This window comes from Octodon degus, unplaced genomic scaffold (genome assembly GCF_000260255.1).
Source record: "Octodon degus isolate 3935 unplaced genomic scaffold, OctDeg1.0 scaffold00043, whole genome shotgun sequence".
NCBI lineage: Eukaryota > Metazoa > Chordata > Mammalia > Rodentia > Octodontidae > Octodon > Octodon degus.
Genome location: NW_004524619.1, coordinates 12,124,001 through 12,146,263, shown reverse-complemented (window position 1 = coordinate 12,146,263; position 22,263 = coordinate 12,124,001). Strand labels below are relative to the sequence as shown.

The 22,263-nt window shown below is 40.5% G+C and overlaps 1 protein-coding gene across 9 annotated transcripts in view; it reads left to right on the top strand.

The window, feature by feature from the left end:
• The window catches only part of CUNH3orf67 (chromosome unknown C3orf67 homolog), a 334,462-nt gene that overhangs the window by 144,029 nt on the left and 168,170 nt on the right, over positions 1-22,263 (top strand). For all 9 annotated transcript variants that reach the window (XM_023715803.1, XM_023715800.1, XM_023715798.1 and 6 more), the window contains exon 6: positions 7,522-7,678. In XM_023715803.1, coding sequence (XP_023571571.1) covers positions 7,522-7,678 — 157 coding nt within the window. The remainder of the gene's footprint in view (positions 1-7,521; positions 7,679-22,263) is intronic.

Sequence of the window (22,263 nt, the reverse complement as noted above, 5' to 3'; positions counted from 1 at the left end):
CAGCCAGTTGGCCTCGTGGCAGCTCTGCACTGCTAGGAGGCTGAGTACTGTAGCGGGAGCTGGAGTCCTCCCCACCGCGGGGTGTCAGGGTGTCGGGCAGGGCCTCTGGGCCCCTGGGCATCAGCCTGACTCAGAAGATAATAGCAAGATTGCCGATTTTTCCTTGTTTTGTTTTGGCTTTGCTTAATGGGGCAGGGGGAGGGGCTGACTAAAGCCTTAAGGTAGCCAGAGACAAAAAGTAAAGTTGATATTCATATAGCCTACCACTGTGAATATTTAGACGTAGGCTACTTTCTGTCCAAATCATCTGTAAATGTTAAATTTTCATGTTACTCTTTATTATGAAGACTCACTTGAGCATATACATTATAGCTGTTTATATTTTTACCTTGAGTTTTCAGTGACAAGAACAACTCTAAAACTTAATAACAATTGGATTAAAAGTAAAATAGTCACTCCAGATGTAGTGGCATCAGTTTGACTTCTCTAATATAACTTCTGTTAGTTGATGATGGGGTCAGATAAGCATCAGTGTCCTGTTGCCAGTGGATATAGAAATTACAGTAAATCCTATTTAAATAAGTTTGGTTATGAGGTGCCATTCAGAATATATTATTCATTGGAGATATAAAAAAGTGATATGATAAATTGCAATGCCAAGATCTCTTACTAACGTTTAAAATCTGCATGCCCAGGGTTTGCCATTTAAATGGACAAAGCTACGTTTCAGGACTTGCATCTTCTTGGACCACAACTCTAATGGTGTTACAAACTGGAGGTCTGAAATAATGTTCTTAGAACTTCTTAACGATCCAATTTGTCACTCTCCTCAAAGATCCTGTTTTCCGTGCAGCCATGGTTTGGAAATGTGTGCTTTTTCGCAGCATCACTGAATGAGGCAGGGATCGAGGAGGAGGCAGGCAGATTTATTCAGATACGAAGTCACTTCGAGATACACACGAAGTGTCAGAGAGCATCTCTTAATAAAACTATCTTAACCGAGAATACACCATAATTTTATGGCACTCACTTGTCAGTAGTATGTGTTTCTTTTCATCTGTGCAAATATAAATTTTAAATATATGTTTTTCTGTCCCTATCCACCTAATCTGAACGTTGTGAAATGTGGTCACTGAACATGTTTGGGAAGGGAGAGCTTCCCATGGCTTCCTCTGCTGGCCTGCAGAGCTCTAGTACACACAGCTAATTCAAGGGAAATTTGCCGAAAAACACACGATCGTCCCGCTTTGGAGTCGCCCTATTTGCAAATCGTATGAACAGTCAAGCTATTTCTGAGCGAAGGTGTGGCATGTGGAGCTGGAAGGTTGGCGTTCTGCTCCTGGTTCTGTGGCTGCCCGACTGCGGGCCCTCGGGCGAGTAAGGTGATCCACATGCTAGTCTCCGCGTGAGTCAGATGGTAGGTAGGAGATGCCGACTAGAGCCAGCATTAGGATTAGGTGAGTTATGACTTAGAACAGTACCAAGCTCATAGCAAACTCTCAGCTAACAGTAGGTGATGTTATTATTTTACTATTTTCTCTTGATATGAACACACCTGTATTAACTTGTAAATATGATGTAATAAACCTCTGAACTTACAGTTTCTTTCAGTTAACAAATATGTTTCAAACTCCTCCTGTGAGTCAAGGCCAGCATCAAGCCATGAATCCCAAGTTAAGTGACACATGGCCTTTCTCCACAAGGAGATTACAGTACTGCATAAAAGGCCAAGGCAGTGCTACTGAAAGAAAATGCCAGGCTTGTCATGTTGTACATAATTGAAAACAAATTAATTTCTTCTTGAAACAACACTTAAGGCACTTTAAAGAAAGAAAATAAAATCCAAAAGCTTAGCAACATGCCAGTCATAGTGTCCGTCATACTTCGTTTCAAAGTTACTAGGTAGGCAAAGTGAGCAAACTTGACCCCAAAACAGGAGAAAACAACTAATCAGTGACTAGCAACAGAGCCCAGCCTGACCGGAGATGGTGAATGAGTGAGAGCTTTCAAATAATCACATACTGTTCAAGAATTTAAAGGAAAACCTTAACACAATGAGGCAACAAATGGGAAACTTCAGTGGAGAAGTTTAAACTATAAAAAGAAGTCGGTATTCTAGAACTGAGAAAATGTGGTATCTGTTATGAAAGATTCAGAGGATGTTCATAACACCAGGTTAAGCACTGGGTGGAGGGTAGTAAAATTTGAAGTCGTTTATAAAGACTGGGCCAAGGAGATAGCTTAGTAGAAAAAGTGCTTATCTGGCAAGTGCAAGGTCCTGAGTTTAATTCCCGGTACTGCAAATAAATAAAAATAAAAGCTATTCAGATTAAGTACAGGGGCAGGGTTGACAAGAAGTGAGCGTGTCTGAGTGTGCCACCAAGCAGTACCAGGCAGTCTATGAATGTGTGAGGGTGGAGTGCAAGAAGGCAGAGAGGGGGATTGGAAGAAGAATTTATGTAAAATTGTTTGAAATTCTAAAACATACAAGCAAAAACCATACACCGCAAAACAGGCACATGTGGACACATGCAGAAAGCAAAGCATGATGTGCCACAATCAAGTTCCTGAAACTCACTGATAAAAAGAAAATTTTGAAAGAGGCCAGGGAAAAAAAATACATTACATGTCACAGACCAGTGATAGTCCAAGAACCTCTCCATCAGAAAGTTTGCAAGGAGACAGTGTAACGATGAAAGGTTGGGATGGGGAAGAACTGTCCATCTAGAGGGGTTTTTTCTATTAGAAAGTATTTTTCTTTTGGTGATACCAGGGATGGAACTCAGGACCTTGTGTTTGCCAAGCAAGCACTTATTCCACTGAGCTATCTCCCCAGTACTAGAAAGTACTATTGAAAATTTGAGGCAAAAGTTTTTCTCAACTAAAGAACTGAAAGAACTCAGTACTAGAAATCTACTTCATAGAAATATTAAAGGAAGTTCTTAAAACTGAAATATATATGCATATGTCAGATAGAAATGTGGATCTAAATCAGGATGGTGTTAGGAAAGATGAATGTGTCGATAAATCTTAAAAGTTCCGTACTTATGTAATAATTTCTTTAAAACTATTTTATTGCTTGAACCAATACAATAGGCTTGTGGGCTGGTTAGATAGCCCAGTGGACTAAGCACCTGCTTAGGAGTGCACAGGAACTGGGGTTCAATCCCTGGCACTACCTGCCACTCTGGCCCTACCCCCACGCATGCTGGGCCGACCACTGAGACCAGGCTTGGTGGCACGCACCTGTAAACTCAGCGCTGGGGAGGCTGCAACAGGAGGATCACTACAAGTCCAAGCCGCATAGTGAGACCCTGTACCAAATATGAAAAATAAAAAATTAAACAATTGAAGGACAGAAGTGCTTAGATTAAATAAAGAGTAAGACGTAGTTGTATGCTGTTTATAAGAAGTGCACATTAAATGTAAAACACAGATACATTACGAATAAAGATGGAAAAGAGATACCATACAGATACTAATCATGGCAAAGTGGATGCCTCTATCAATAAGAAACCAAGCTTTAGGATAGAAGAAGACTGTGTGAGGAGAACTCGTCGCAATGGTTTTCTAACCACTAAAACCTAGAAATTGACCCTTCAAGGGAGACACCCTGTGCCAGTCAACTGCATGTGAAATCTCTTGGTTAAAAGTAAGCAGTCTAAACTCGTTTGCTAAACCAAGTAGTGAACTGAGCAGAGCTGCCTTTTCTAGCAGACTCTTCTCTTTCGTGTGCATCCGTCTTATGAACTCTTAATTATAAGTATTTTAGGTCAAGAGTTCTCTCTCCTGGACTAGAGTTGTGCACAGGTATAAAAGGGTTAGAGATCAAGGAAAACGTCAAAGAAGTATTTAAGGGTAGACGATATTGCAAGATAATGAAAATGGTATTTTATAAAGATCAGAGGTAAGAGGTCTACATTATGAAGCAGCATTAAAAGGCACGAAGAAAGCTCACAGAACTAAGGGGAAAAGGTAGGTGCACAGTGTAGCTGGGAATTTTAAGACCTCTCCCCCAGAAATGGAAAGAAAATCAGAAAGGTTTAAGAAAGAGTGAGAGACACATTGGTAGGAATTTCAGCTTATAGCTTTGGAATCGCAGCTTTCCAATGCATGTTGGATGTTCGCCAAGATTCACAATATAGTCTTATATTAATCTCAACACAATTTGAAAGATTCAGTCACACAAAGTGTATTCTATAGCTACAAATGAATTAAACATAAGTAACAGAAAAATAATCAGAAAATCCCTACGAACTTAGAGATGAAGCAACAGGCCTCTTCTAAGCTGATTTTCTATTGAGAAATTGAAACTAACATGTGAAAAATTATTTTCAAAGGCAGAAGAAATAAAACCATGTTCTTTTTATGCCATTGTAGGAGCATGAAAACAAAATAAGGCTTTAATAAGGCTTTAAAATTCTGGGAAGAGATACATTTGTGGCGGTAGCTTGTGAAATTGGTGATTTCTTGCTTGTCATTTTCTTATAGAAAGACAGTGTGGGCTGGGGTTACCCAGGGTCTTTGTATACTGACAATATGAAACTCCCCTATCATGAGATCTTTCTTACAAAAAATAAGGCATTGAAGAATCACAAAGTGCTGGGACAACCAGGAATTTATTACCTGCATTTGAATTTGTGTGTCTGTGTGTGTGAGAGTTCACCAAATATACTGTCCTTCTAACATATATCATATTGTCAAGACGAAAGCCATTAAAACCTAGAAATGGATGCTCCGAGGGAGACACCCTGTGCCAGTCAACTGCATGTGAAATCTCTTGGTTAGAAGTAAGCAGTCTAAACTCGTTTGCTAAACCAAGTAGTGCACTGAGCAGAGCTGCCTTTTCTAGCAGACTCTTCTCTTTCGTGTGCATCCGTCTTATGAACTCTTAATTATAAGTATTTTAGGTCAAGAGTTCTCTCTCCTGGACTAGAGTTGTGCACAGGTATAAAAGGATTAGAGATCAAGGAAAATGTCAAAAAAATATTTAAGGGTAGACGATATTGCAAGATAATGAAAATAATGTTTTATAAAGATCAACTATAATTCACATAATCCACTCATTGGCAGTTGACAGTTCATATCCTTTACCAAAATTTCAGAAGATATAGCACAGCATTTATGTGAATAATGAGTTATTTATTGAGGCTTATGAAAATTGGAACCTTTATAAATATCAGCTAACCCAAAAAATAATTTTTGTTTTCTCTAGCCAAAAGGGATTTGTGGAAGTTTTGCAGCCTTTTTCAAGAGCCATCCCAATTATACATCCAGGAAATTGTTCATTAAACAAAAATACCAGGTCCCAGATATTTATTTGGTGAATGATTATAAATAATGAAAGCACAGCTTGCATATGTATGTGCAGGCGTGCGTGCATTTGCTCATCTCTGTGGTTTCATCCACACACGCAGGCTGTTTTTAATGCATACTTCCAGGAGGCCTGAGCCCAGGCAGCAAGAATAAAAGCAGACTGACTGGGTGGGTATGAAAAACACGTCTTGGTAAGGACTGGCTTCCTGGAACTCAGCTTCTGAAGGCGACGGTAGTGATTCTGTATTGGAGCTGGCGGTGCGGCCGGCTGGAGTTCAGATGAGTAAAACTGAATGAGGGGGACAGAGTGGCAGCTGATCTGCGTGCCCCCACGGGCCTGAAAGGACTTGTCATTCACGATCACTTGGGGTCACCCTCAGGTCGTTCTAAAATATGGGATGACTTAGAGTCAACGAAAATAAAGCAGACAAAAATAATGGTTATTAACTCTAAAAATGTTTTTTAAAAGTTGTATGATGAAAAGGAAAATATTCAGAGTACCATTTGGCTCAGTTGTGTATAATATATAATCACAGTAAAGGAAGATAAATTTAAAGGAAAAAATAGTAACTGAGGGATGGCAGAAGAGGAAGTGGAGGAATGGGGTAGATAAGGGTAATAAAGGTCTTGCCTACCATATAGGAACTGGTAAGTAGTATCTACAATTGACGAATCAAAAGGAATTATATGTAACAATGCAGAAAGAAGAAGTAGAAACTCACTTAACATATAATTACATGAAGGGTGACAGAATGGACTGTATTTTGTATAAAACTTTTCAGACTACTTGGTTTGCAGTTGCATGTCACACCTGATGTATTTTTTGATGTTTCTTTTTTAAAATTTTTTATTTTATTTTAATTTTTTAATAGATTGCAAATTGAAAATAAATTATTTACAAACATAAATGAATATAACAATAAAAATTGTTCAAAATAAAAATAAAGAATTTACAGATCAGTCATAATAGTTCACTGTGAATGTTTCTTAAAAGGAGTCTTTTTCTAATCTTTCCCACCTGCCCTGTGGGCCTACTGTGCAGTAACCCTGACAAGTAGATACCATGTGCCTCCTCCCTCCCAGGCTACAATGCTGGTCTTACTTGTATCCATATCCCCGAAGCCACACCCAGTGTCTGACGCCTGGTGGGTGTCATAGCTAGAGCAAAACGGAATGACTATGACTTCCAGTGGTATGAACCAGCTGAATGGGTGGGATTAGTGTATGGTGTAAGTCTTTTAGGACTAGAAAGTACCTTAGAAAATAATAATGCCAGTGTAATAGTAAATTTATCATTGAATACAAGCTCTAATAACTCCATCTCTTGCAATCTGGGTTTCACCATGTTGATGAAGTGCTGAGGAGCTAATTATTTAAGGAGCAGAGACTAGTCCTGATAAGAGTACATCAAAATTGCAAATACAGGGCATAATTGCAAATTCTTCAGGAAAATGTTTCTGTACAATAGGTTAATTGGTTATAAGTGGACAGCACTGTCTGTAATTTAAGCTCAGCTTTTAATTTCATCCATGCCCCTTTTTTCATCAAATATAAGTGGGTAATTGTGATCCAATTAGTCTCCTAGAATAGCTGTCTGCTTATCCCCGATTTCCAAGATTGAAATAATCTCATGCACCTGCCCTTAGCTTCCCACCAGGATCATTCCCATGCTTATTCCTCAGAGCTGTCTCATGATGGGAACTCTGTAGTCAGGTGGCCAGTGTATAGGGTAGCTTATAGTGATATTATAGGAAGAAGAAGGTGCTCCAATGGGAAGAATAAGGGAATTTTTGAGAAAAGTTAAGCCAAAACAGAGATGGAAAGGAAAGGCCAGATCGCTCAGTGGACTAAAGCTCCTGCTTAGGTAGAGCGCAGGGACCAGAGTTGGATCCCCAGCGTGCTGTGCCTGCTGTACCGCCAGGGCATGTTGAGACAGCAACTGAGACTGGATGTGGTGGCACGTGCCTGTAATCCCAGTGCTTGGGAGGCTGAAAACAGTAGGGTCACTATGAGTCTGATTTGTGTAGTAAAACCCTGTAGACCATGTACTACATACAAAAAAAGAGAGAGAGAGAGATAGGAAAGTACTGGTTTGGGGCTGATTGAGCTAGAAAACTGCCCCCTGCTCTGCCGTGCTGCATGGCGTGGCTTGATCGTTTCTGCAGTGGCGAGGCCCTTACTCTCTTTTGCATCTCTCCGTCTTAGTGGTGCAATCTGTGCATCGACTTGGCAGCATTCACCAGCGAAGTATTCAAGGGGGCAGTTTTCCAGTCATTGGATGGCATCATCGTCTCAGCTAACTGTAAGCTACGGAAAATCTTCACCTTAAAATCAAAGCCCCAAGACACTGCTGATAAAGATGGTATGTTTTGCTATTAAACTTTTAAATTCTTTGATGTGTTTGTAGTCAGCCGTGCTTTCCAGGGAGCATGGCAGCAAGTTGACTTTATGTCTACGAAAGTAGATTTTCCTACAGTCATGTTGATTTCTTTATTCTGGGTCGTGTGGCTGTTTTTGCCAAGCTGAATATCATAAAGATGCATTAGGCTTTCTTTTTGTGCTTTTCTTTTTTGCTTGTGGTAGCACCATGTGAGTTAGGATTCTTAGCTGCAAACAGAAGAACATTCTCTGGGTGTGTCCTCAAAAGAGAAGATGAATTTATGTAAGGACACCGGTCACTTACAGAATCCCATAGATTGTGTATAATCACCCAAGAACAAATGCAGCCTTTAGCGCAAGACTGCTGCAGGTTGTCACCCCCGCCCAGATCCTTCAACTGAAGAGGCTCAAGAAGTCACATCATAACGCAGTACTAGCTCTAGGTTCCAAAATTTCTGTTATAACCTCCCCTAAAAGCAGGAGACCTACTTCCCTGCCTCCTTTGCTGGAAATGCGTTTCTTCTTCACTTTCCCTCCAGTAACAAGGTGGCGTGCGACTCAGTTGCAGGCTGCAAGGGAGGCCAGTAAAGCACAGCCTCCTAATCTGAGAGGCCAGACTTACTGTGTGGGAAAGTATTCAAATTAGGAGGGGTGTGCAGACCATCCTGGGCATCCAGTATGCGCTGCCTTTGCATGCGCTTTTCAATTCCATATATAAAGAGAAATGGTTTGACAACAATCATATTAATGTTCTAGTGATCATTTTAAAATAGAGTTGAGAAGTTCCTCATTATTCCTAGTGAGACTATATATAACATTAATTATATATAATTTAATTCATAAATATGTTCTGCAGGTAACTCAGCCCTCTAGAGTTGATAATGGGATATACCATCCTGCAATGATAATTTTAAACAACCACTAATGAATACTAATGCTTAATTTTGATTTTGATTTGGGATTTTTTTTAATTCTTCTAGAAACCCAGGAAACTGGGTTGAACACAGTATGTCAAAGGTGATTTCTTGGGAGCTTGTCTCTAGACAAGCCTTGTGCTCCATCTGGATAAGTGTCTGAGAAATCCTTCTGCGGCTCATGCTGTGGAGTAGGATACTGTGCCCGTAACTGTCACTGCACATAGAAAGACACAGCAGTGGACTGGCAGCTCCCTTCAGGGAGCCCAGACTCATGCACCACTTAAAGGCTGTAGGCAGAGTGAAAGGTGTCACTGTGCAAACCGGACCTTAGCTAGTAAGCCTCAGAATATCCAGAAATGCATCTGTCCTCTACACCAGATCGTGGGAGGTAAATGCTAGCCTGATTGGTATAAATGTAAGGAAACAAGCGGATCAAATGTGGCAAGTTAAAAGCTCTGCCTTAAACCCAACTAAAATTACAATATGGGAAAAGATATGAAAGATTTAAATTAAAAGATATACAAATTTAAAAGATACAAATTAGGATGAAGTGGGAGAAGAAACAATAGACAACAGAGGAAGATGAATTTTATAAGCTTAAGGGATAATTTAGGGAGCAAAGAAGACTGAATCCTGTGATTCTACAGAGAGGTTTTCCAGTAAGTTTCAAAGAAGTCCATAAATCGAAGCCCGATAGGCCAGAGGCAGGACTCCATCAGCAAGCGCGGTTGTGTTCAGCTTAGGCCGCCACCCGAGGGCCACAGGCTTCTCCTCGAGCTCCACAGAGCTGGGCAGCAGGAGCCCTGCTCCCTGGAGACCCTGAGCCACAGTGCCTGTGCACTCAGGGGCATCGAGTACGTGATGGGTGCCAGGCCTGCAGGAAGCAGGACAGAGAGCATGTAGCAAAAGATGCTACATCTATAAAGTAAGAATAATGTGTTCTTGCTGTCAGCCAACATTATTTTATTGAAGTATATTATAAATGTCATAAACTGCCTATGGACCTATATAACCAAACACAAATCCAAAGTGTACAGTGTTAGGAATTATCAAAAAGCAAAAACATTTCTATACCCATCGCCCAGTAGAAATCAAGCATGGCAAGCATTTCCTCAGCCCTACTCATGTCCCCTCCCAGCCATGACCGCCTCCCGTCTCCTGAGCGGTCATCTCCGTCCTCACTCCTGCCATAGCAGTTTTACTTAATTTTGGCCTTTATAGAAATTAAATCTATCTTTTCGTGTATGCATTCTTTAACAAAACTTGGCTTGTGAGATTTATTTGTAGGTACCTGTAATAGTAATTTGCTGGGTTTTGGCTCTGTGTATGCCAGTGTTTAAGGAGACCTTACTTTATTCATCCCTTTTGCTGTGGATAAGGAAGCTATAAGCGTCCTTCTAGCCTTCTCTTGGAGCACCTGTGTAAGGATTTTTGCTTGCTTTTACTTGGGGCCAAATGAGTCATACTTCAGCATTATTGGCATATTTCTGTATTCTGGGATTTCATTTTATTCTTTTTTTAAATGTATTTAGTACAGGGCCTACAGGGTCTCACTACAGAGATCGGACTTGTAGTGATTCTGTTTTCAGGCTCCCAAGCACTAGGATTACAGGTGCTCACCACCATGCCCAGTCTCAGTTGCTGTCTCAGCACACCCCAGTGGCAGGGTCAAACCCCTGTCCCTGCGCCTGCCTAAGCAGGTGCTTTAGTCTGCTGAGCTATGTGGCTGGCCCTCTTCATTTATTCTTTTTCATGGTTTCCATTCCTCAGATGAAATCCTTAACATTGTTACCAATTTTTCAACTTTATTAATCAAAACTACTCAAAGTTCATAGCTCATAACTTCTCTATTTGTGTCCTCCGGGGTTCTGTTTTTATTCTCTGTTTATTTTTCTTATTCTTATCTCCTGATATACCTAGGTTTTTCAGTACTAAGTATCAAAAACTACAATATTTTGAGGCTCTGGATAATATTCTCTTTCTCTCAAAACATAAAACAAAAAAAACCCAAAAAGCCCAAAATATGAGGAAATGTTAACAGTACCATAGTGGAGATTAGTTCAGGAAGTCTACCATCCGAGGAGCCAGGCTCTGAGATGAGAGGCTAGGTACAGCAAAGAAATAATAAGATTTCCCCAAACTGAATCAGAATATTTTCAAATTGATATGGCTCATCACTTCCCAGAACAGCTAATAAAAAAGATCCTCTCTGGAATAAATTTTTAAAAGATCCTTTAACCTTCCAGAATTCTTAAAAGTATAATTTATGTGCAGAGCATTAGGAATAAGAAAACACAAATCACACGTGACCACATAGTAGCAGCATTAGGTCGTAGAAGACCCTGGAACTCTGCCCTCAAAAGTCTAAGAAAATGTGTCAGCCTAGAGTTTTGCAGTCATGCAGCTGTCGATCAAACAACTGCAGGAAGAAGATATAAGATCTTGGCATTTCATTTACTTGCATGTGTGCTCAGAAGAATCTGGAAGATATCCTCCAGCAAAATAAAAGAGTAGATCGAGAAAAAGGAGTGCGTGGGCTCCCAAAACAAAGTTCCATTCAGGAGAAAAACAACTGGAACATGTGCTCTAAACAAGGGAAGTATAAAAAAATGCAAAAGAAGTTTCCGCAAGATGAAAACTATAGCTATTCTGACTTCTTAACTAAATGAAAGGATATTTAAACACACACATACATGGACTAACTAGGAGCATCTTATTTTCAGAATAAAGACTGACATTTTTACCATATATCAGTGAAAACAACTGTATGGATTAGTATCTGTCCATAGACAGTGTTTGGGGCGAACTGACTTAGGAAATTAACTACCCAAATTCTACTTTGAAAGAAAAATAATTTCTCAAGCAATGTAAAATGTGTATATGAGCATAGTATTATGAAGGGATTTTTTAAATTATTAGTGCTTACTCCAGACATGAAGATAACCTAGTTCGGTCATAGCGTTCCTCTCCCTTGTTTGAGTCGTGCCCATTATCCTCCCTTGTCCTCCCCTTGGCCATCCTTATCTGAAGAGGCCGTCCATGTTCAGAGAGCAGGGAGCTCATGGGGTACGTGGCAGCGTGGAAGTAGTAATACTGCACTGCTAGTCTTCGGGTGACGAAAAAAGATAAAAGCACGATTCCTTGCCTCTGTATGTAGCAACAGGCACTAGGAACGTTAGCAAAACAGGAGCTCATACAAAGACAAATACACGAAAGCGAACAAAGTGTAACGTAGTACAGGGCCCACTGCATGCCCCGGGCAGAGGTTGGCAGAGGAAGGGAGACGGTGACAGTGATGGTGGCGGTGACTGCAGCCTCAACTCTCGATAAAATCTAGGTGCTGTTGTGAGCACTTTACAGATACAGATTTATGTAATCCTCATAACAGTTTGAGGAGGTAGATATTAAGTTAATCCCTATTTAGTAAATTGAGAAATTGAGGCACAAGAACGTCAAGTAATATGGGCAGTGCCATACCACTGTTAGGTAGGAAGCCAGGATCTGAGCCTGGCAGGAGGGCTCCAGAGTTGGTGACACTGATAGCTGCATTGTATTCCCTCTTGTGAAGTGGAAGAAGAGAAGGGGAATGCAAAGGTGGCGTGGCACAAGAATGCCGAGCTCGGGGGCTGGTTCTGTCAGGGTGTCTGTATAATAGCAAGTCCTGAATGTCCTCTTCTCTTTCTTACTGCAGAAATGGTTTACTCGGAAAAAGCAGATTGCTTACAGCGTAGAGGTCTTTGTTATAGGAAACTACCTGTTGCTTAAATTCCATATGAGAACCTAACTTTAAAATATATATTAAATGCTTACAGAGTTCAGTCCTTTATTTTCTTTGGCTTAAGCTCCTACTATTTCATTTCTTTTGTTGGTTGGTTTTGGTACAGGGAATTGAACTCAGGACCTTGTGCTTACCAGGCAGGTACTTGTGCCACCGAGCTGCCAATGCATTTCTTAATCTTTCCCAGGTCAGGAGACTTTTTTCCTAATTCTTTGCTGTTGTCTACTTATAGAGTGGGATATAATAGGAAGGGAGTTATGGGAACCTTGCCACAAGCAGGTGGCCAGTTCTTCTTTGCCCAAAGGAATGACTTATGCTGGACAAGTGTAAACCTTGCTGATTCAATTCATTTTATTATTTTATGCCTCCTCAGAGGACATGGACAGACATTTTTAGGCATTTGCATGACTGAATTATTGATTAGCACACATCATTCTTTGTTTAAAGTAATATATATGTGGCTAATTAGATAAGAAAGAGAAAGGGAGAGAAAAAAGAACAAGAAGTGATCTATTAGGCATAGATTCATCCATAAAAGTGATTATTTTACAGATCTTCTGGCTCCAAGGTTTAATGTTCTTTCTGAAATATCAATAATGAGTAGTATGTGTACTGTGTTCAAATAGGCAAGAAGAGAATAATTAAAGTTCTAATTTCAGACTGAGAGCTCCTTAAAGACATAGACCAGGTTTCTACATTTCTATCTCTAGCATATGACCTGGTACTAGTAAGGCATTATAAATGTTTGATGAATTAAGGTTTGGCCATGTATTTGTTCAGTTATTCATTCATTCATTGTGTCCTCACTTTACCCTTATTGGGTGTCAGGCAGCATAAGAAACCATTTCTTCAGTGTCTACAGAAGAACCTCGAATATCAACACTATGCCTTGAAGGGCTCGTTGGACAAGGAAGAGCCTTGGGGTTCTATACTCTATGGTCTTAATTAGATGCGGAACACAAGGCCATGGGGGGGGCTGCACGCACAGCGGAACTTGAAGCCAAGCTTTTCACTACTGTTTTCTCATAGTGCACAAGTTTACCCTCTTCAATAACCAGAATGGCTCCGTGCTTTTAACATGTAGTGTTAGTGTTGTTGCTCTCGCTCTCCTTTTCCAGGTCAGGTGATGCACGCACACCCAGATCCCATACTGAACTATACTGTGATGTGTTACACCAAAAGCACTATAGCAAAGTTTAAAAAATAAGCCAAGTGAATTTCAATAAAATGAAAGACTAACTCATCAAAGAACACTATCAAGAAAATGAATTGAGGGCCGGAGGGATGGCTCAGTGGAATAAGCGCTTCCCTGGCAAGTGCACGGGTCTGAGTTCAATCCCCGGTTCCGCAAAAAAAAAAAAAAAATGAATTGACAACCTACAGAGTTAGAGAACTATGTGTCAATCATATTCTAACAATCTGTAGTCTCATTATATATATCCTGATATATCTTTGGACCTAGACTATGTAAAGAAGCCCATCAACAACAGAAGATAACCACTTAATTAAATGTAATTAAAGGATTTGTGTAGACTTTTCCTTATAAAGATATACATATGAAAATCACATGAAAAGATATTCAGCATAATTAGTCACTAGAGCAAATTAGAATTAGAATTGCCTAATGTTATATCCATTGGGATGGCTGTAATTTTTCTTCATGAAAATAAAAAATGTTGGTGAAAATGCAGGGAATTGGAACCCTTGCATGATACTGCAATTCTAACAACACAGAATGATTCACCTACTGCAAAAACCTGTGGTCATCCCTCAAAAAAGTCAACACACTTCAATACCCAGTACTGAAAAAAAAAAAAAGTCGATACACATGCCAGCCCCACCCCCATGGTGCACTGGGACAGTGATTGAGACTGGGCGTGCATGGTGGCATGTTCCTGTAATCCCAGCACTTGGGAAACTGAAAAGAGGAGAATCACTACAAGTCCTATGTGTGTGGTGAGACCCTGTAGAACCTGCAGTAAATACAAAAAAAAAAAAAAAAAGTGGACACAGAGCATGATATGATGGCACCATGCTATTCCTGTATCCCTCTCCAAAAGAAAAAAACAACCAGGGCAACAGCCACTCGGACAAGTAGTGTACACGTGTGTATAGAAGCGCTATTGCTCGCAGCCAGAATATGGAAAACAGTTGATTAGCAGCCGAGTGCATTCTGCAAGGGAATGGTATTCAGCCATAAAAAGGGCAGAGTCGTGCTGCAGCGTGAAGCCCGGTCGGCAGCAGGTGCCGCACGTGAAGGCCCTGTCCTGTATAATTTTATTTGTGTAGACACTCAACAGAGGCAGATCCGTAGAGGGAGCACAGCTGCATGGTTGCCAGGGTCTCTGGGCCTGCAGGAATGGGGAGAAGCTGCTTGCTGTGTGCAGTTTTATTCAGAGAGGAAAAAATATTTTAGGGCTAATTAGAGGCAGCATTTCATACTATTGTGAAGGCACTAAATGCCACTGAATATTTTGTTTTAAAATGACATCTTATGTTAATATGAATTTCTCCTTAATTGTATTTTTAAGAACCTCTAAGGGCATGATCCATTCAAGTTTTAGATGTAACCCAGGTTTTCTTAGCTCTTTAGACAATAATAGTTTTCATTATTAAAAGACACATACTGCAATTAATGGTTTTTTCCAACACCAAAATGAGGTCATTCACAAAACGATTTGTGTGTTATTGGTAGAAAGCACGTTACTTGCTAGGTACCAGGCACTGCTCCTGCCTTTACATGTATTAATCATTATTTAAACCTCACTTAATCATAATTAATCAGAATAGCCCTATGAAGGAAGTACTGTTTTTGTACATATTTCACAAATAGAAAGACTTGGCGGATGATGCCAGTGTGCCAAGGGCCACAGCTGACCAGCGGTGGAGCAGCATATCCGTCCAGGGCAGTTTGCTCCCGAGCAGCGTCGCACAGTTTCTTCATACCTATCTGCATGGTGTAGTGCTCCATGGGAGCAGAGCTCTGAGTCCAGGTCAGGCCCTGAGGAAAGCTGGAAGCTCCATGGCACAGCAGTGAGAGGCGACTCAGCAAAAATGCAGACTGTCTGGCCAAGACTTGTGCTGTGCGTTATTTGACTCTCACTGACATTTCAGAAGGTGACATCTCCTATAAGTGAGGTGCTGGGGTAGGCACTTGAGGCTGCTGCCAGCTATGGAAAGTGAATGTAGAGGAGCCTGGCACCAGTGAACTATTGTAAAATTAGTCCTTATTTAAACTACATGAGCTAGGAGGAGCTGTGAAGTGACGATCTATAAATCTCCCTCCTTTCCCAGGCCTTTCCCCCTTTGGTTCTGGGTTTTAGTGTGTAAAGTACTTTATGTGTATATTAAAATCGATGACTTAATTTTTAAAGCGAGTTAAGATCCTCATTAAAGATATTAAACACCTACAGAATGGTTCATTTTATGATGATTTTATGGTCAGAGAAAGGTGAACAGGATTACAAAACCAGTCAAGCATCCTGAAATGCTCGCTTACACTGGGAGCACAAGCATCAGAAAGCCACCAGCTGGCTGTGGGGGCTGCCACAGGAGCAAGTCTGTTTGCTCTCTCCTGCCCTTCTGTTCTTTCTTTATTTTTTTTTATTTATTTTTTTTTTTTTTTTGTTTTGGTTTTTTTTTTGCAGTGTCAGGATTGAACTCAGGACCTTGTGCTTGCCGGGCAGGCACTTTTTCCACTGAGCTATCTCCCCAGCTCCTCTGCTGCCCTTCTTTTCTGTGCATCAATCTGCCATTCTGAGTGGACCATTCCAGCCAGTATTATGTGCTTTCAGATTTGCTAACAAGCTGCTTAGATTTGTCATTATCCAAGCACTAATCAGGCACCCTGTGTTTTCGCACACACTCACTTCCATAAGATGGAACTGAACTGAATAGAGATAGGCCCCAGAATCAATTTTCAGCTTGATTTGTTATTTATCACCTGGGAGCAAAGTTAGTATATCTACATAATGTGCAGGGAGCACTTTTCACTGTATAGATGAGCAGAGAGTAAACAAAGAAGGAAAGGGGGAGTTGGTAGCTGCGGGATGCTGTTCTTGGAGGGTGTTTGCACGTTCAGCGAGCATCCCCTTCCAGCCCTGGGCTGGACTGCACAGGTCTCTGGGATTCCCCCACCGCCCTCTCAGCAGCTCCGGCCGAGCTGACTTCCTTCAGCTCCTGGAATGCGCCAGCCAGCTGCCTTCTGCCTTCGTAGTCTCGAGTCCTGGGTTCCCTCCACCCGAAGGTGCAGTCCCGCATCATTTCACCAGTTTGTTTTCTGCTTACACTTGTGGACTCAGCCTTACTATCTCTGTATCAGACCGAACTTTTTCTGACTGCTGGGCCATTAAACTCCTGGAGCTCTTTCATCACTTTGGACTTTGCCTTCACAGCACTGAAAGCCATAATGAAGTAATGATTTGTGATTTGACTTGTTTCCTTTCGTCTGCTAGATATAAACTTCAAAGAAACAAAGACAGAGTTACTCTAGCTTATCACTACATTCCCGATCACCACACAAGGAGCTACCACTTAATAGGAGGTCAGTAAATAGGCTTCTAGTAGAAGGATCACAAGTTCAAAGCTAGCCTGGGCAGCTTAGCAGACTCTGTCTCAAAAAGAGGGTGGGCTGGGGATGTAGCTTAGAGATGGAGCACTTGGCTAGTGTGAGCAGGCCCTGGGTCAGTGTCTTCTACCTAAACAAGAAAAAAAAAGATTGTATGAAAGAAGCCACACCATGCTCTCTATGGACTCAATTTTAATTCAGTTAACTTTCATTTTTATGTAGAATCTACGGTATTTTCAGGATTAATCCTTAAAGTTAAGCAATAAATGGTAATAAAATAATCTCATAATTGATATAAAGATGTAGAGAAGTTAGAAGGTGGCTGGTGGAGAAATGAGTTTCCTTCCAGTTAGGCCTGCAGAACATTCAACTGTCAGGGAATAGATGGCCAGAAAGCTGTTCACAGTTTGGTTTCCCAAAAATAAGATGAATGCTCGTTTCCAAGTTTCTTCCATGAAGTTCCAAAGAGAGTTTGAGAACCAGAAGTTACTAAATGGGCTTGCTGACTGGCTTTGTAACTTTCCATCATTATAACAAAACATCTGAGCTAATTGGCTTGCAACGAGAAAAGGGTTACTTCAGTTAATAGTGCACAATCCGTAAGTCCTACTGCTTTGGGCCAGTGGTGAGGCACCACACTGTGATGGAAGCAGGTGCTAGAGCAAAACTGCTCCTTTTAGGGGTAGGAAGAAAGAAAGAAAAAAAGAAGAGATGCAGACCAGGGTCTAGCCCCCTTCTCATCAGCACCACCCTGAGGATCAGGCCTTCAGCACGTGGGCCTTTGGAGTCGCTTACATGCAGACTGTACCGTGGCCAGCCTTTATTTTTAAGTAATCAGCCACCAGTTTTCAACATCTCTTATTGCAGATTTAATTCTCCCCATAGTCTGCCCTAAGAGTAACCATTTAGTAGGGAGACACTCCAAAGCGCACAGGGAGAGGAGCCTTACAAAAAGGGGCGCAGAGGTCAGTTAGGCCTCTTCCTATGAAATCTGATTTGTACATTACCACATTCCTGTAAGAGTTGGGTTACAGTGTTGTAGTCATCTCTGCTTTGTTCTATTTTCCATAAAAGCTTGTTGTGTGGACAGCTAACTGGTGGTCATCTTCTTACACTCAGCTGAATTGAACTAGTGTCCTGGGTGTGGAGGGCCCACATGAGGGTTATTGCTAGCAGCGGAAAAGGCAGAACAGGGAAACTGCCGAAACTCTGTTGGGGATGCTATTTGGGGAAGCTGTTGAAGGTTGCTGGCTCTCTTGGGCTGTTCTGCTGGAGGGCCTTGTCATGCTGGCTTTCTTCACGAACTTCAGAGACCCTTGGGTCCTCAACTGTAGCATCGCTTCCTGGCTCCGGAGAGGAAGATGGGGCACTGTTCAGCCTCCTAGAGAAGCTTGTCCCATTGGCTTTCCTGATGGGAGCTAAGCTTTCCTCTTCACTGGTGGAGCTCGGCATCTTTCAGCTCGGACGCTTGGGCTTCTCCACCACAGATCCTTGAAGCAGGCCTGCATGACATGTTGTTCTAGGCTCTAGGCCTCAACTGGACTTGTAGGAGGCATTGCTATGGGCTCTAGGCTCTCAGCTGCATCACTTAGTGTTTGGTGTGGGGATAGATTTCCTGCACTTCTTGTATATGATTCTTGAGTGATTCCTTATAAAATAACATTATAAAATATGTCCTGTATTGTACTATATGCCTTGTAAAAGCCCCAAAGCATGACACTTACATATTTATGTCATCAGAGGTTTGGTGTCTATCCTTTGTTAGTTACAAACTCAGGTATTTAATACATTTGAAACTTCACATGACATCATATCCTATACTGTTTATACATACCCCATAGCAAAGTTTCTGTAATTTTTCTCTGTAAGAATCAGAAGATAGTATTTTATTTTAGGCTCTTATTGACCTCCAGAATTCTCTTCCTTTCACATAAAATCTTAGGGTTGGGAAGATAGCTCCGCAACATAAAGGCATGCCTGGCAAGTGCACGGACCTGGCTTCAATCCCTGGTACCATATGCCATGCTGGCCCCAATACTGGGTGTGGTGGTACATGCCTATAATGCCAGCACTGGGGAGGCTGAGACAGGCGGGTCACCACAAGTCTGAACTACATAGTGAGACCCTGTATCGAATAAATCTTAACTTACCAATACTGATATTGATGTGGAAATTACCTTTTTTTTAATTTCACAGAAGTTTGATATGTGTTTTAAATGTGTATGAACTAGTTATTTTTCCAAATGTTTTTTGTTTTGTGACTTTGCTTTATATTGATTTTCTGTCAAAAAATGAAAGGATACTAAACACCTGAAAACAGAAACTTGTAAAACTAGTGCATTTCAAACAACTGAAGTGTTGGGATACTTAGAAATAATTACATTACTATTGAGTATGTAAGTTTTAGTCAAATGATTCATTTTGCTTTGCAAGATTGGGACATTAGCATCCAGTTAGGAAAATGCTAGGGCCCAGCTGCACAAAAGGCTGACACCTCTTTTAGGAACACAGTGAGACTGTTCACATACAGAAGAGTGGCTCCTAGCGGGTGGTCAGTTGGATTTTCATTACTAATATTTATGTATGTTCATATCTCTTGTTGGGCAAGCACTTATGGCACTACGCTATCGCCCTGACTTCTCTACTAGATTCTTAAAATAAAAAATCTAATACAAAGTTGAGAATATGTACAAATTATTATGAAAAATACTGTGCTTAAATAAACTATAGTTATCTTACATTTTCTATAGTTCCTTCTAGCCTTTTATATAAATTTTAAATATCTCTTCTATATTAATAGAATTTTGACCTATTATTTTTCATTTAAATTCTCCTGTAATCAGAAATCTCCAACATAGTAAAAATAAAACCCAAAACTGGGGAAAAAATACATAGCCAACTGTCTCTCAGATGAACGCCTTCCATCTAGAACATATAAAAAATTTTAGGGGGCCTGACCATTAGCTCAGTTGTTTAAGTACCTGCTTAAGCAAAACAGTCAACCTCAAGATGCTGTGGTTCGATCCCTAGATCCTCATGCCTTACTAGACCTGCCCTTAAGGCATCCTGAGCCAGCCAAAAAAAAAAGAAGAAGAAAAATTTTTAAAAATCAGGTCCCCCAAATTCAAAGACCCAATCCGAAAGTGGGCATCTGAGATGAATATACACTTTTCAGATTAAAAAAAATGTACAAATGGCAAGTAAATATATGTAAAAATGTTCAACATTGGTCATTTGAGAAATGCAAATTAAAACAAGACTAAGATTCCAGCTCACCCCAAGAAAAAATAGCTAACATTAAGAAGTCAGCCAATAACAAATGCTGGAGGGGCTGTGGGGAAAAAGGAGCCCTTCTGCACTGATGGTGGGAGTGCAGACTGGTACAACCACTATGGAAATCAGTGTGGAGATTCCTTCAAAAGCTAGGATTGAAGATCCCATTCAAGCCAGCTATTCCCCTCCTGAGTATTTTTCTATAAGAACTGAAAACCTCATACCACAGATACATGTGCACCCATGTTTATAGCAGTATAATTTGTCATAGCTAAATCTTGAAAACAACCCAGATGCCTATCATCTGAGGAATGAATAAAGAATATGTGGTATTTTTATACCAGGGAGTATTATTCAGCTATAAAACAGGATAAATTTGAGGCTTTTATTGATAAATGGGTGCAGCTACAAGCCATACTCTTAGGTGAAATAAATCAGACCTGCATGTACAAACAACATATTGTCTTCTTAGTGTGAAAGCCTGAAAGAGAAAAAATTTGAAAGTTAAGGTAGATACTGGGAAAAGGGAAGGAACAAAAAGGATAAAGTTACTGAGTTGAGAAGGACAGGAGAGGGAGTGGGGAAAGAGATATATTTATGTATGTAAGCAGGGTGGTTTGCACAACTGGACTGTGAATTTCTGTTGGTCTATGGAAAGGAACAGTTAATGCTTAATTTGATTTGTGTCCTTTTTTCAATTGTCTATTTTCTCGTCTTAATTTCTTTTTTTTTTTTTTTTTTTTTTTTTTTTGCTCGGAATGCCTTCAAGGCATGACTGGCTGTCTTGTGTTGTGGGGATCGAACCCAAGCAACCTGAGCCTGACTGCTTTGTTGAAGCAGCCACTTAAAGAGCTGAGCTACGGGGCATGCCCCTTCGTCTTAATTTCTTATATATTTTTTCTTCTTCCAATTTTCCATTCATATATCTGGGAATATGAACAACTAGTTAGAAGACAACAATATGCATTATAAGAAATACTGTGAAATTCATATTATTTTGTTAAGTGATACTCTGTATCACTTATAATTTTTCTGCTTCAATCCTATTTTCTACTCCTTGAGGGCCAAGGAGATAGCTCAGCAGACTAAGCCCCTGCTTAGGCAAGCCTTGGGACTGCAGTTTGATCCCTGGTACCACATGCCATGCTGGCCCCACTCCTGAGCCCACTGAGCCAGCCACTGAGACTGGGTATGGTGGTGCACTCCTATAATCCTAGCACTGAGGAGGCTGAAAACAGGAAGATCACTATGAGTCTGAGCTGCGTAGTAAGATCCTGTACCAAATACATAAATAAAAATGAATATTAAAAAATAAAGAGGGTTCAAAGTCCTACAGAAAATTGGAATAGATGGCCTCTACTTCAATCTGGTAAAAGCCATTTAGGAAAACCCAACAGCTAACATAATCCTAAATGGAGAAAAACTGAAATCTTTTACTCTTATGTCTGGTACACGACAAGGATGTCTTCTATCACCACTCCTATTCAATATAGTTCTGGAATAATTAGCTAGAGCCATTAGACAAGAGAAAAAAATGAAAGGAATAAGAATAGGTAAAGAAGAAGTTAAATTATCTTTATTTGCAGATGACATGATACTTTACTTGGAAGACCCAAAAACACTCCACCAAGAAGCTACTAGAATTAATACAGAAATTCAGTAGCATAGCAGGTTATAAAAGTCAATACCCAAACTTCAGTAGCATTCCTCTATACAGACAACTAACACACTGAGAGGGAAATTATAGAAATAATACCTTGTACAGTAGCACCGAGGAAAATGAAATACCTTGCAATTAATCTAGCTAAAGAAGTCAAAGATCTTTTCAAGGAAAATTATAGTACTCTTAAAAAGAGATTGTAGAGGATTTTAGAAAAATGGAAAGATATTCCATGCTCCTGGATAGGAAGAACCAACATCGTGAAGATGGCCATACTCCCAAAATTGTTGTATAAATTTAATGCAATCCCTATCAGACTACCACAAACATACCTCCCGGGCCTAGAGAAATTGTTCTTAAAATTTATTTGGAA